Raw genomic sequence first — 14832 nt, 5'->3', positions numbered from 1 at the left:
TATTATTTGAGTTTGTATAAGATGCCAAAGGCTGTTGCCGAAAAACTGATCTCCCTACAGAGAAGGTTCCTATGGAGTAAGGAGGATGGTAGACTTGGTATGGCCATGGTTAGGTGGGAGGTAGTTCAGACCCCAAAAAGCTCGGAGGGCTAGGTGTTGGTGATGCCATGGTGCGTAACACAGCTCTTCTCTTTAAGTGGTGGTGGCGGTTTTCGAAGGAGGATTGCCTCTTATGGAAGAAGGTAGTATGCTCATGTAACAACCTCAACCCCAATGTGATGTTGTCATCTCAGGTACTACCTACCCGGGGGGGCCATGGAAGGATATATGCCAGTTACAGTTCAAGGATCAACGACTGAAACAGAAAATGATTGACGGACTGTCCATGGAGATTGGTGACGGAAGAGGAACTCGGTTCTGGGAGGATCTATGGTTACGTGGTGGGACCCTGAAAGATCTTTTTCCAAGGCTTTTCTCTGTTTCAAACCAAAGAGGATCCATCATAGGGGATTGTGGGTTCTGGGACGGGTTAGAGTGGAGATGGAACTTCCAATGGAGGCGAGTGCTATTCCAATGGGAGTTGGACTTAGTCAACCAGTTGCATGAAACATTAAGACTGGTTAATTTAGTATATGGGAGGGAGGACAGAGTTGTGTGGAAATTTGATAAACATGGTGTATTTTCTACTAATTCCTTTGTGCAGGCTATGCAGGTGGAAATGCTTCCAGAGGATATAGCGAGCTACAGCTTTACTAGGACAGTTTGGAAAGGTTTAGTCCCATCTAGAGTTGAACTATTCATATGGTTTGTCTTGACTGGAAGGGTGAATACGAAGGAGAGGCTGAGTCGGCTGGGAGTGGTTAACTAGGAGGATACTGTCTGTGTGTTGTGTAATGAAAGTATTGAATCTGGATACCACTTATTTCTTGGTTGTGGATTCTCTTGGCAGGTGAGGTGTGTTTGGCTGTCTCTTGTTGGAAGACCATGGTCATGCCCGGGAACGCTAAAGGAGCATTTTCAAAGTTGGACTGAGTTATCAACTAGTAAACAGGAGCGCAAGAGGTGGATGGTATGTTTCTGTACCATTATCTGGAACATTTGGTTGGAAAGAAATAGGCGGATTTTTCAGAATCAAAGAAAAGGGATTGAAGATATCATCTACCAGTCCTCCATACACTACAAGGAGTGGATAGGCGTGGATCCCTTCTGGTGTTGATGGCAATGCCGAAGATGACAGTGGGGATCATTTAGTATTTTTATAACGTACTCCTTTTTATATTTGTGTCTGTTTGTTATATCTATGCTCCACTTGTTGTGTTGAGCTTCTCCTTTCAAAAAAAATTATAAAATTTTGTACTTTTATTGTTTTGATTATTCTAGCATTTATATATATTTTTGTACATTGTACGTTCGATTCACACTTAATAATACACAGTCATTTTCTTTCGATTACTCTCTTATTTTTAACCTTTAATACAAAAATATTAAAAATAAAATAAAAATACAAATCAAACCAACTCTAAACAAACCTGGTTCATCATCGTTGTAGTGGCCAGATTTCCAATACCTTGCATAACATTGTCCCAAGAATACATCACCTGATACTGCTGATCCGCAAAATCTCGTCAACTTCATCACTGCTTCTGCCATGCATGAGTTGCAATTTTCAGCACTTAGATCTCCCAAACACTGAGCATACCTAATAATATGTTACACAAATACAAAAATAAGAGTATTCATGAATATATATAATACCTAATAAGATATGAAATTTAACATAAAAAATAGCAACAAATATAACAAATTAAGTAATATACTTATATATTTGAGTACAAATTAAATAAAATATTTGTGCATTATAGAGGTGATACCCTTCAACAAGTCCTGAATTACTAACTCTAAAGTCACTATTTCTTCTTGCTTGCAAATCACCAAGAACATCATCCCTTCGCCTAAGGAACTCAACATCATTGCTCACAACATTTTTGTTACATTTCTTGTACCTAAGACTTGTGTCAAGTTTTCCTAAGAAATCAAAATGTTCATATCTTATGTAACACCCTTCAAGTTGCAAAGATGCACTAAGTGAATAGGGACAAACTAGCCCTATTTGGTTAACTGAATTTTGAACACATTTTGAGCATTCAATTGGGTCCAAATCACCCCTACATTGGTACAAGCCATATATGGAACCTTCTAATAAAGGTGTTGATGATGAGGTTCCATTATTATTAACAATGGAAAAGCTATTGTAAGAAACATCTGAAGAGGAAGTAACAATTGAAGATAATAAAGAATTTAAGTTTGGTTCAAAGGGTGTGTTTGGTTGGTATTTCTCTTGAGAACAAGTTGCATAGATGAAGATATAAGATCTTGTGGTGTAGCCATGGACACTACTACTAATAAGAATTGAAGAAGAAAAGAGAAATAGTAGTAGAGTGCGTCTAAAAGCTAATAAAATTGTTCTATGATCAATGGAGTCTAATTGGAATTGAAATTGAAGCGTTCTTGTAAACATTTTTCTTTCCCCTCTTAGCTTGTATGGATTATCTTATATTCTTCATTTCTTCATTATGAGTTATAATAATATGCTGAGTAAGAGTGAGGTATAGATGTGGTTCTTTTTTGGTAATTTCAAAGCTCTATCACGTGATACCTTTTTTCTTTTTATAAAGTTTTTTTATATACATATACTATCATGTCATGCTATATAAAATTATAAATCCAAATGAAAATAAAGAGGTTCCAAATATCAATTCTAGTAATTGACTTATTAGTCTATTTAAATAAATATTTATTTTTATCACTTTAAATTTATATGTCATCTTAATGAGTCGAGTTATAACGAATGAACAATTTTTTTTTTATGAAAATGTGAATTCATGACATGTATATATCTTTGTAAATACTTAAAAACAATTTAAAATATATTCGAAATAAAACTAGTTTTAAACTTTTGTATAGAAAAAATGCTTTATTACTTGAATTATAAAAAATTAGTCAGGGAAGAAAAGAAAAAATAGGCGGAACATGCTACTGAAAAAAAATAGTAAATTAAGAAGAAAAAAAAAACTGCATGATGCCAAATATGCATTTTGAGTATGGTTAAGTTAATTAGTTCACATGTGATGAGTTCAACTTGTCATTTTAAAATAAGATTTTTGTTAAAGCACTGAATAATTTAACTTGCAGTATAAGAGTGATCCTAATATAATATTATAGTATTTTATTTTTTTATCAAAACACTAATCAACAATTAATTTACAGTGCATGAGTAATTTTAACATAAAGTTAGAGTTAAATTTTTTGTTAAAACACTAATTGCGACTAATAACTGGCTATACAATAGTGATTTAATGATTTTAATATGAAATTAGAATTTAAATTGCCAAAACATCTATTGGTCACACATTAATGTCAGAACAAGAGTGATCCTAATATAAAATTAGAATACAACTTTTGTTGTAAAAACACAAATCAACAATTAGTGGACAGTACACAAGTGATTTTAACTTAAATTTGAAGTTTGATTTTTCGTCAAAATCACTAATTTACCAATAACTAGCTTAGCAAAAATAATATATATATATATATATAAAATGAAAATTACCATTGATATAGTGTTTTATCGTTTGGTGGAGAGACAGAGACGAAAAGACTGCGACTGAAAGATAGAGACTAAGAGACAAGAGATCAAAATAAATCTCAGTATTCTGTTTGGTGCAAAGTGGGAGACAGAAATTGAAACAAGAATGAAATTCTAATTTAATTTGTACAAAGGGTAAAATTGAAATCAATTAATTGAAATGAAAGTATTTTAGGTATAAAAAGTTATTAAAGTTTTAGTCTTAATCTCTAAAAATTTTAGTTTCCTGTGTTCCCATTTTTTGGAGGTATTAATACTGAAATTTTGGGAATAGAGACAGAAATTTTAGTATCAGTCTTTAAACCAACAAATATAATATTGAATCTCAGTCTCCTAATCTTTATCTCAGTACTTCAAAACAAATACTACCTTACTGTGTTGATCATGAAGAGGTAAAACTTTAATTTTATATTAAAACCATTCTTATTATACCGTCAAAATTAATCTATCAATGATTAGTGATAACTACCATCCTAACATTTTTAATTTTTAGGTGTTTATGTAATTTATTAAAAATACTTTTGTAGAAATGATTAAAAAGATATTTCTATTTTTAATGAGTAAAAAAATCAAAATTTTCAACTTGACTTTCTGACAAATGCCCCTAAATAATTTTTAATCCTCCATATTAAATTAAGCATCTACTTTTAAATATTTACTTAATTTAAAAAATAACTAGAATATAATAGTAAAAGAGTAGTCAAAATCAAGAAATGTTACAATATTTTGGTTGAATATGATGAGAAGGGAAGGACTTAAACGAATTTGAATTGTCATTTTGTGAGGTCTATAACCTTTGATTAGTTACAATGTGATTTTTTACTATAAATTTATAAGACTTATTTACCTAATTGAATTTGATTTTTATTTTGTCCTGAAATTAAAGAATAAAACCAGTTTTTTTTATGTAACAAAAAATTATTTAAATTTAATAAATGTAGAATTAATTATGACTATATTTTAAAATATTATTATTCATCCTAATAGCAATATAAAGAACAAGGGCTAAGTTGGTTTTACATATTATAGGTAGATAGAAAAGCTTTCATATTTCATATTTCAAGAAAATGATCTTGTCTATCACAAAAAAAAAAACAGTTATATTAATAAAGACTAAATTTAGTAGGTAATTTAATTATGCGTATCTTTGTAAATGTTTGAAAACAATTTAAATTATGTTCTAAATTTTAATAGGATTATTTTTAAGCTTATTTAAACTTTTGTATAGAAAAAATTGTTCTATTACTCGAATTATCAAAATTAGTTAAGAAAGAACAGGCAGAACATGCTATTGAAAAAAAAAAAAAAACAGTAAACTAAGAAGCATAAAAAGCTGCATAATGATAAATGTGCATTTTGAATACTTACTATCTTTACTCTTAGTTGAACTTTTAAGCATTCTGAAAAGTAAATGGTCATCTTTAACTATTTTAAAATGACAAGTTGAACTCACATGTGAGAACTTAACTTAATCATACTCTATTAAAGCGCTGAATATTTACTTTACCATCTTTTGGTGATTTCTGACATCCACTTCTTCTATGATTCCCACTGCTTAAAAGCCAAAATATTTAATGAATTACAATAAGATCACTTTTACAAAACAGAAATGATTAATAACAAAAAAAATTAATAAAAAATAATTAAAATATATCTTATTTAATATTTATTATTATTTTTTTAAAATTAATAAATATTAAATAAGATAAATTTATACTATTTTTTTTGTTTTTCTAGCATTATTATTTAAAAAATAAAATTCAGAAACAGAACAATAAGTTGTGTTGAATTTATTTAAGCGCTCATCATTATCATTGATAATAAGAGTATTATCTTTTTTCGGTTTTTTTTTAAATAAATTTGTATTATCTTAAAAACAAAGAATATGCAAAGGAAAACAAAATTATGTTTCTGCTGTGAGGAGGGAAAAAAGCCACAAGAAAATATATAGTTTTATATGATTTTGAACTTGAGAGAGAAATGAGAAAAGTTATAGACCCAAACCCGGTCCAACTATGTGAGCTGAATTGGGTTCTCTATATGGGCCGGGTTATGAGAAATGAACACACGTGATGCAATGTCCAGGTCCAGCGGCGCAGGAAGAGAGGGAGCAGCAAATCACTTCGTTCCGGCCGGGCGATAAGCGCGAAGCTTCTTTGAAACTCGACGGCAAAACGTCTTCAACAGGGGCGACAATGGAAGAAGATGCAGTGGTTATCGCAGCAACCATTCAGAAGAACTGGTGGAGACAGATGCCAACCGGCGAAGACTTTGTTCGGGCTTCAAACGACAACGGTGATGCAGGCTACGGCGGCGTGGCGTTCGGAAATAGAGGCGCAGACGACGGTAGGCAAGTACCACAACGCAGGCGTGGGGAAGGTTGCGGCCGACGATAGTGACGCAGCCAACGGCGACGTGGCAGGCGAAGGCGATGAAGTGGACGACGGCGGCGTGACGGGCGGAGACAGGGGCAGTAGCGCTTCACAGAGGAGATAGATCGCACCTTAAAACTAAATCGCGTGCTTCATAGACAAATCCGTGTGTTTTAGCGATTCCGGGTCGGGTTTGATTTGGAGCTTCGTTCCCTTTAGATCTGGGCCGGCTTGGCGGTTTGGGTCTTGACCAAAAACAATAAAATAAAAGCAACAAGAAGCTTGAGAGCACCACCGTGAAGAACAAGTTCGCACCCTGAACTCCATCGGCGGAACAAGTTCTCTGATTCGAAGAGTGTGCCATTTCTGAATCTCACTCATTCTCTTCTCAGGTTTCATGGATTTCTCAACTCTAACCTTCATCTTTTGCCTCTTTCCTTCTCTATCAAGATTCTAACAGCAATTCCCACTAACATTTCTCATAGCTTCAATTTTACATCTTAATCATATGTTCTTTGCTAGGTTATTGATGATGGGTGTTTTTCATTTTTGGAAATTTGTTTCAGAAACAGATAAAGTTTGCTGCTTGATCATGCGACTGATCATATGATTTTGGGGGTTTTTGAACTCAAGTTATGTGCCTCAGATTTTTTAACAATTGATTCACATTACTTGCATTTGATGAAAAGGTAGCATTTGCATACACGAGTTGAGTTCAGATAACAACGTAGGTTGATAGATTCAGACAATTCAATTTTCTTTATTATTATTGTTATTATTGAATCCTAGTATATTAACCAGAATGTTGTCTAAGAGGAAACCACAGAACAGAGTTCCCCTTGTTCCTGTGTCGGTTGTTATCATCGTTGTGTCATTCCTGTTTCTCTATTACTACTATATGACGCTTAGTTCATCCCTCAATGGATTGTCCAAAAATATGGCATTACATTCCGGGCAATGCTCTAGCCAAGCATTGGCATTAGGGGAGAAATTTGTTTGGTATGCGCCACACAGCGGGTTCAGCAACCAGCTTTCGGAATTCAAGAATGCGATTCTAATGGCAGGGATACTGAATAGAACCTTGATTGTTCCTCCTATTTTAGATCATCATGCTGTTGCTCTAGGCAGCTGTCCGAAGTTTCGGGTTTTCGATCCGAATGAGATTCGGATTTCTGTTTGGAACCATGTGATTGAGCTCATGCGCGAGAGAAGGTTAGTAAGCTTCTTTTGTCCCTCTTTTTCAGTTTTAAGAGCTTTTGTCCTGATGAATGAATATTGGATGGTAAAGATGCCGCTAATTGATTTTGATAACACAATTTTGTTTCGTGGTCTTTGTGCTTGAAGTTCTTCTCAAAAGAACAATGAAAAGTTTGGTTGTTATGTTGTCTTGAAACTGGAATGGGGGGATAAAGGGAAGTTTCAAGCTGGGTTTCATTTGATAATCAAGAATAGTTATTGATCAAAATTTTCCACACAGGCCAATTGCATTTTGAAACTTTTTTTTTCATCACAGAAATTGTGACAAGAGTTGGCGAATTAGCAGTTTTGTTCAAACATTCAAATGGTAGTTTCGTTTTCATGTATAGTTGATGAAACTTCGTTCCCTTTTGCCTCTCTTCAATTACTCTAGTATCACAAAAATAGTGTGTTTGAAACTACACTAATACTGCCCCTTAGTGTTTTGTATAAATTTTGAAATTTTAACAATTTAATTTTGTTCTTTTGCAGGTATATCTCTATTGCCGAAATTATAGATGTCTCATCATTAGTTTCTAAGTCTCTTGTCCGAGTGATAGACCTTAGGGATTTTGTGTCAATATGGTGTGGCATCAGCTTGGATTCGGCTTGCTTAAATGATTCAACATTACAATCCTCTGTTTCTGAAACCCTGAAGCAATGTGGATCCCTTATAGCTGGGCTTCGTGGGAGTGATAACAAGTGTGTACATGCTATCCGTAACGACTGCAGAACTACAGTATGGATTTATGACCAAGGTGGTGGTGAGGATGGCACATTAGATCCATTCCAACCAGATGAGCAACTTAAGAAGAAAAAGAACTTATCATACGTTCGGAAAAGGAGAGATGTATTTAAGTCTCTTGGACCTGGTTCTAAGGTTGAATCAGCCTCACTACTGGCATTTGGAAGCCTTTTTTCATCCCCATACAAAGGATCCGAGCTATACATGGATATTCGTGAATCTCCTCAGGATCAAAGGCTACAATCTTTGATGAGAGAAATCAAGTATCTTCCATTCGTCCCGGAAATTATGAGTGCTGGAAAGGAGTTTGCTCGCAGAACAATAAAAGCTCCATTTCTTTGTGCACAGCTTAGATTGTTGGACGGGCAGTTTAAGAATCATCACAAGGCTACATTTCAAGGGTTAAGACAAAGCTTAGAATCTTTAGGGCAGAAAGGCTCCGAACAAATCCATATATTTATAATGACTGATCTGCCAAGAGATAATTGGACCGGAACCTACTTAGGTGATTTAGTTAATGATGCACATAACTATAAAGTGTATTTCCTAAGAGACACTGATGAAGTGGTCAGACAAGCAGCCGTAAAACTCATGGCGGCAGGTCATGGGCAGAGGTTCATTACGAACTCCAAAACTGTGGCCGGTAAAAAGTATTGTTCCAATCCATCATTACCTGATGTACTTCTTTATGTTGAGCAGGCTGTCTGTGGCTGTGCATCTCTTGGTTTTGTTGGAACTTCTGGATCGACCATTGCTGAAAATATCGAACTAATGAGAAAATATGGCTCCGATTATTGTCGGAGTTAACACCTACATGGAAGATCACCTTCAATCTTTGAGTCCTATTGGATTGATTGGAATTGAAATTCAATTATGCTGTGCCTGGAGATGATTTCATGACTGGTATTTTGTTATCGGTTGTCTCCAAACCATAGTCGTGTCAAGAAACATGATACACTTCGGTTGAGGCCGTTTTTCATACTCTGGATATGAATCTCAACTAACAATGTTGGTATCTAAAATGTAGTTGCAGCAAGTGTTTCACATTTTACTTGGCTGGTACCCCTTTTGGATGGGGATGGTGTCCATAGAAAAAGTAACTTTTCTTTTCAAGCACTTAGAATTCAGAACCTTTTTATTGTTTTGGCGTCTAAAACAAAACACCACCAACAAAGATGTTTTGTTAGTTCTTTCTGTAGGCTGATGAATGAACATGTTTATTAAAGTTTGAAGTGGTTGTCCCTTCTAGCATTAGGACTTATTGTTTGTAATTTAGAGGCTTAAATGCTTAATACTGTGGATTGAGGTTTGAATTATGTGAGGCAAGTTAATACTACTCATCAGTCATTATATCTTACTTAACCGGTTCAACTAGTATTTTATTGGTTCAACTGGCGCGTATCAGCAAGTTGATCCTTGGTTCGAGTTTAATATCTATGTCAAGGGTTACAAGTCAAAACATCATTTCTCAAAGTTGGATGAGGACGACGAATCAGGTTGTCCAAGTTTGTAATTTTAAGGCGTAGGATGCCAATAATTGTAATTACGAATTAGGCAATTCTCCGATTATATTTATACATATTATTGCATAATAAATTTAATTGTACACATTTAATATATGAAATAAATTTATTAGATTTAGATAATTAATTTATTGTAACATTTTCATGAGATTTTTGTGTAATTTTATAATATATTTAGATTTTAATTTTGATGCACTGATAGTAAAAAACGTTTTATACAGTTGTGCAATTATATCTATTCTTTTAGAGGATCATTTATTCGATCAATGTGAAAGATGTATGTAAAATTACTTTACACTAATAGTCTATTAAAAATTAAATTTATATATTTAATACGTGATTTAGATGCTTTTTATATTCAAAATTTACCTTGTATTAAATTGATTAAATTTTTTATTATTTTATATTAAAAGTATACAAAACAGATTTCTTATACAGGGGTAGTAAATGGGCTATTCTGCCTCGCTTCGCCTAGTGACCGCCTCGCCTAATGGCGGGTTGGCGACCAAGTTCGCTAATCTTTGTTTTTTTATTATTAAATCATTAAATATTAAAATAAATATATAATTTTACAAATATTTTGAATAAATAATTTCTAAAAACAAAAAAATTATAATTTTTAAATTCACAAAAATTTAAATTTATATAATTCTAAATATTTAATAAATATAATTATTAATCAAGTCTTTTGAAGCAAAATAATAAAATTGATATTGTTTAATTATTTAAAATATATAATTAAATTAAACATTGTTTAAATCTCTAATCAATCAAACATAGTTCAAATTATAACTCAGAATAAAAACCAAAAAATTATAACTCAGAATAAAATAAACAAACATTCCAAATACAAATACAAAAATAATGTTCTAAATTTAATTATCATTTTCATCTTTTTGTAGAACAGTGGACCAAAACAAACAAACATTCCAAATATAAATATAAAAGTAATATTCCAAATTTAATTATCATTTTCATCCTCTTGTAAAATGGTGGACCTACCGTGTAAACCCGTCCTGTCTAAATCTGTCAAAATTCGTGGATTAAATGGTACGAGTTAAGTGAGTGTTTTTTTTATTATAGTGGTCTCAAATTTCTAGCTCAGTTCGCCTTTTTTAGTGAATTACGCGAGTCGTTCCAACGAGTTTCAACCCGTTTGAGACCCCTATTCTTATATGATAATACATGAGATCATAATTTACCTAGAACACTAGAGTAATTTTCTTGTAATTATAATGGATAACTTAACTTATCCTAACGGAAAACGTAAAAGAATTAATATTTTTCTTTCAAAAGAGTGCTGAAACTAATTGCTTCTAGACCAATTTTGAATGAAAATCTAGAACAATCACTGACCAGAATTTGGCTTGCATCTAATACGTACTAAGTAGCCAAACCGACCAACATGATTCTGAAAATCATTGACAGTGAAAAAAAAAACATTAAGTGAAAACAAGAGCAGCTGGATACTGTTTAGATTATGTTTCAATACAAAATCTGAACTTGATTGTCTTCTTGTCTTCAAATCTTTGCAAAGTACATCCTTTTCAGAGAATGTATCTGAATGACTGCACCTTCTCTGCAACTAGGTAATTAATCTCAATTATCATATATAGTTATCGAAGTCTCAATTTAGTCATTAAAATTTTCAGCATTTATTACATAGTCTTTGATTTTTAAAAATGAATAAATTAGTTTTTAAATTTACAAATTATAAATTTTCATTTGCCTAAAATTCAATTGTTGTTAACACACTGCTAACTTAAAGTGTTACAATGCTAGCGTGGTATCCACAATGCTAAGGTAGCATAGCTAAAAGTTTAGTATGATCAAATACGTATTTTAAATTGGTTAATTGAACTTATTTTAATATCTATGCTAATATGAAACCAATTAAATAAAATGAGTATAATTAACTAATTTAAAACACGTATTTAATCATACTAAATTTTTAATCACATCACCTTATTATTAGAGATGTCACATTGACGCTTTAACATTATATGTCAGCATTGTGTTGACGATAGTTGAACTAAAGACGAATAAAGATTTACAATTTACCATTTACAATTTCAAGAACCAATTTGATCATTTCTATAAGTCATGGATTGTTTTGATTAACACTAATTCTCCAAAAAATCATAAACAAAATAGGCTCAAACGCAGATTTTCTCAGAATATCTATAATCAATAGTAAAAATCTAAAATCGATGAGATCAAATGAATTTTTAAAATTGAGAGAAGTTTCAACGAAAAATTGATAAGACCAAACAAAATATTCGGATTGAAGTGGAAACCCAAGTTGCACCACATACCAAACTTCTTCCAAAAGAATCCTAATATGAGCACAATCCCTTTCATCAAAGACATGTTTAAGTTAGGCTTTTGAGAGTGTCACAATTTGCATGGACCACATCAACCAAAATAAACTCAGCCACCTCTTGTTAATAAATATTAATCCTTTTCAGCCATTCATGGCGATTGATTTCCTCACATCAACCACAGATGCGACTTTCATAAAATATATGAATAAGTATAATAAACAATCCCATATTCTATTCTATGAAAATTTCACATAATAATTACTATATATTAAGTTTTATTATTGATTGAAAAGTTAAAAATAATAAGATTATTGACAATAGTCTTATGAAATTTTCATACAAGAAGATCTGTGCCTAAACAAAATATATATGATTTTGCATTACCCACATTATCTTTGGTGATAGGGACACTTTTGGTGAGAAATTAAAAGGTTCCCAGCAGGTCTTTGTTAATTCCTTGGACAATCTTTTTCAAGGAATTAAATATGCAAACAAGAAAGCAGAAAGGAAGAACCAACGTACCAAATTCTCTACCCTTAGTGCTCCTAGATAATGAACTCTAACAAATTGAAAAGGAGTTATGTTATATTGTTATATATTCTTTCTGATCACTCTTTTTTTTTAAATACATTTAATTGCTAAAAATGAAAAATTAGTTCAATATGCGAGACAAGGAAATAGTACTAAAAATCGGCAATGTTTTGGTATTATTTTAAAATTAGGGAGTAAATCATCATATTTGTTATATTATTATATAATAAATCTGTTTTGCATATTTTGAATACTTCAAATAATCATACATTTAATCAATACACATCAAATATACTCTAGAATTACACAAAAATTTCTCTCATTTTTATAAGCTCGTGATAACAAAAACAATACAATAAGTTAATTATTATCTAAGATTTAATTCAAATACGATATTTCATATTTATATAAAAAAATATTATTTCATTATGTATAATTAAATATATATATATATATATTATACAAATATATAAAAAAGAAAAATTTATTTTCAAAATTTTAAGAGAGACAGAAATAATTCCCTAGAGATTTTATAGGTAGAGTCTCTTGTTATTTAATTTCCGTGTGAAATTTGGTTTGTGTGTCTTAGGTGTGTGTAACAGTTAGTTGCAAGATAAGAAAGATGATGTTCTGATTGGTTCTACCTTTTGCAATTTGTACCTGCCTCCACAGGCACAATTAGGCCCAACAGAAAAAACAGTGATTGTTCTTTGTCACACCCTATTTTGAGTCCACTAATGTTTGCTTCAACTAGAAACCAATCTTCTTGTTCTATAGCTTTTTATTAAACAAATTAGAAAATTAATCAATTTGGATTGATCAAATAATAAGTTTACTTATTCTTTTAAATAAGTATCAGAATTTAAATTTTATATTATGTATGTAGTAATTTATTAACCAACAATAAACCTTTTTAAATGGGACTTAGATCCGTAACATATTAATCATTTACTTGTTGTGTTGGGAGTACTATCAACAATAAAAAAAGTTAAAAAATTGACCACCTTAAGTTAGTCAAATAATTAACTCACTTATCATTTTAAACAAATGTGACAATCTATTAACCAATGGCAATTAACAAATCTTTAAATAGACAGAAGATCGAAGATATATTTAGTCTATATTAGATTAGAAAATATAGTAGACAAAAAAAATAGACAATTATAATTAATTCCTTTTATTGGATTCTAGAATTGGTGTTTGTCAACACGTCTATGAATTTATCTAAATACTGTCTCCAACCTGAGATGAGAAGAAAGGGTATTTTAAAATTTAAATATTATTTATTTTACTAGTACTGTTGCTTTCTTTGGCTATATTGAACCTGCTATTAGACACTATCAATATCGCTGTAATTGTCATTTGTCAATTGACAATACATATTATCACTACGTAATTGCTATATAACAAAAGCATGATAGGAGCAAATTAAAATCTATTTTGTAGTTACATTCAAAGCTCCATTAACCAGATGTTCAATTCAATCACAAATATCTATAGCATATAAAAAAAAATTCAGGAAAAAAAACTTGAAAAAAGAGTAACCCCAAATTTTTTATTGACAAAAAAAGGGTCAGAAATAATTACAACCTAGTAATATATAAACAAAATTCCAAGTGAATCCATTTTTCTTTTCTTTTTTTAATATCATTAAAATCTAATTCCAATGAATTCACCACCACAATTATATATCATTAATGATGCCGCAGCCACGTCAGCCTCTTACAAGCCGATCCGGATGCAATCCGGGTCTTGACTTGTTCAAACTCAGTGACCCGGCAAGGTATCGTGATCCCGCCCGGGTGGTGGTATCCGAACTCGGCCTCCGACTCGCGAAGCAACTCTCCAAATAAGGGATGGTTGAAGTAAACCACCGGCACAAGCACGCGCCGGAACTCGCCACCGTCCTTTTGCCCTACATACACAGCCAAGTATCCCTTAGGCACAGGAGGATTCGGGTCAGCCCCAACCCGAGTATAGCCCGACCCGATTTTTGTAGAATTACATAACAACTTCGCCCCACTAGTCAACTTGCGGCCCCAATTGAGAAGCTTTGACATGGGCTTCCGTGATGACCCGTCCAACCGTTGGTACACGGGTCGGATCTTGATCCGTCTGAAGACCCAGCGGGTGACCCGAAGCGCACGCTTCCCGAGCTTGAATCTCATGCTTTCTGAGAGTAGAAAATAGAAAATAAAAATAAAAACAAAAAGAAAAAGAGCTATAGAACAGAAGTTATGGGTTCTTTTTTGAGGTGGTGAGATTGAGAGGGTTATGCTAAGGTGTAGGTGAGGCTTATGAGAAGGGCCATGGATCTGCTATGGACATAGCTAAGCGAAACTGAGTGAGACAAATTTCAGAGAGAGAAGTGGGTATGTTTGACATGGTTGCCAATGATATGATGAGTTGAAGGTTGCTTCATTCCAACAACCACCACCTTAAAAACTCAGAATAT

The 14832-nt window shown here is 32.4% G+C and overlaps 3 protein-coding genes across 3 annotated transcripts; 1 reads left to right on the top strand and 2 right to left on the bottom strand.

The window, feature by feature from the left end:
* Positions 1–1036: 1036 nt before the first annotated feature.
* On the bottom strand, positions 1037–2564 carry LOC112752196 (plasmodesmata-located protein 8-like). Its single transcript, XM_072210488.1, has 3 exons — positions 1872–2564; positions 1530–1699; positions 1037–1089 (listed from the first exon to the last, which is right to left on the bottom strand). The coding sequence occupies exons 1-3, from the start codon at positions 2516–2518 to the stop codon at positions 1037–1039; spliced, it is 870 nt and encodes a 289-aa protein (XP_072066589.1). The 5' UTR covers positions 2519–2564.
* Positions 2565–5498: 2934 nt separating this feature from the next.
* LOC112752180 (O-fucosyltransferase 30) lies at positions 5499–9356 on the top strand. Its single transcript, XM_072220753.1, has 3 exons — positions 5499–6410; positions 6585–7230; positions 7747–9356. The coding sequence occupies exons 2-3, from the start codon at positions 6821–6823 to the stop codon at positions 8804–8806; spliced, it is 1470 nt and encodes a 489-aa protein (XP_072076854.1). The 5' UTR covers positions 5499–6410; positions 6585–6820; the 3' UTR covers positions 8807–9356.
* A 4715-nt stretch (positions 9357–14071) lies between these two features.
* Positions 14072–14545, bottom strand: LOC112752164 (auxin-responsive protein SAUR36). Its single transcript, XM_025801526.2, has one exon. It carries the CDS (start codon positions 14543–14545, stop codon positions 14072–14074), a length of 474 nt encoding a protein of 157 aa, XP_025657311.1.
* Positions 14546–14832: the final 287 nt, after the last annotated feature.

The sequence above is a fragment of the Arachis hypogaea genome, chromosome 2 (assembly GCF_003086295.3).
Source record: "Arachis hypogaea cultivar Tifrunner chromosome 2, arahy.Tifrunner.gnm2.J5K5, whole genome shotgun sequence".
Classification (NCBI taxonomy): Eukaryota; Viridiplantae; Streptophyta; class Magnoliopsida; order Fabales; family Fabaceae; genus Arachis; species Arachis hypogaea.
The sequence above is the reverse complement of the archived record's forward strand: the minus strand, read 5'-3'. Positions and strand labels throughout refer to the sequence as shown.

Coding starts and splice junctions, on each gene's coding strand:
- LOC112752196 (XM_072210488.1), bottom strand. CDS start 2,518: ATGTTTACAAGAACGCTTCAATTTCAATTCCAATTAGACTCCATTGAT. Junction 1,700..1,871: donor AATTCAGGACTTGTTGAAGG/GTATCACCTCTA, acceptor ACATATTATTAG/GTATGCTCAGTGTTTGGGAG. Junction 1,090..1,529: donor CTACAACGATGATGAACCAG/GTTTGTTTAGAG, acceptor CAAATGTTCCAG/ATAATGGTACAGAAACATAC.
- LOC112752164 (XM_025801526.2), bottom strand. CDS start 14,545: ATGAGATTCAAGCTCGGGAAGCGTGCGCTTCGGGTCACCCGCTGGGTC.
- LOC112752180 (XM_072220753.1), top strand. CDS start 6,821: ATGTTGTCTAAGAGGAAACCACAGAACAGAGTTCCCCTTGTTCCTGTG. Junction 7,231..7,746: donor GAGCTCATGCGCGAGAGAAG/GTTAGTAAGCTT, acceptor GTTCTTTTGCAG/GTATATCTCTATTGCCGAAA.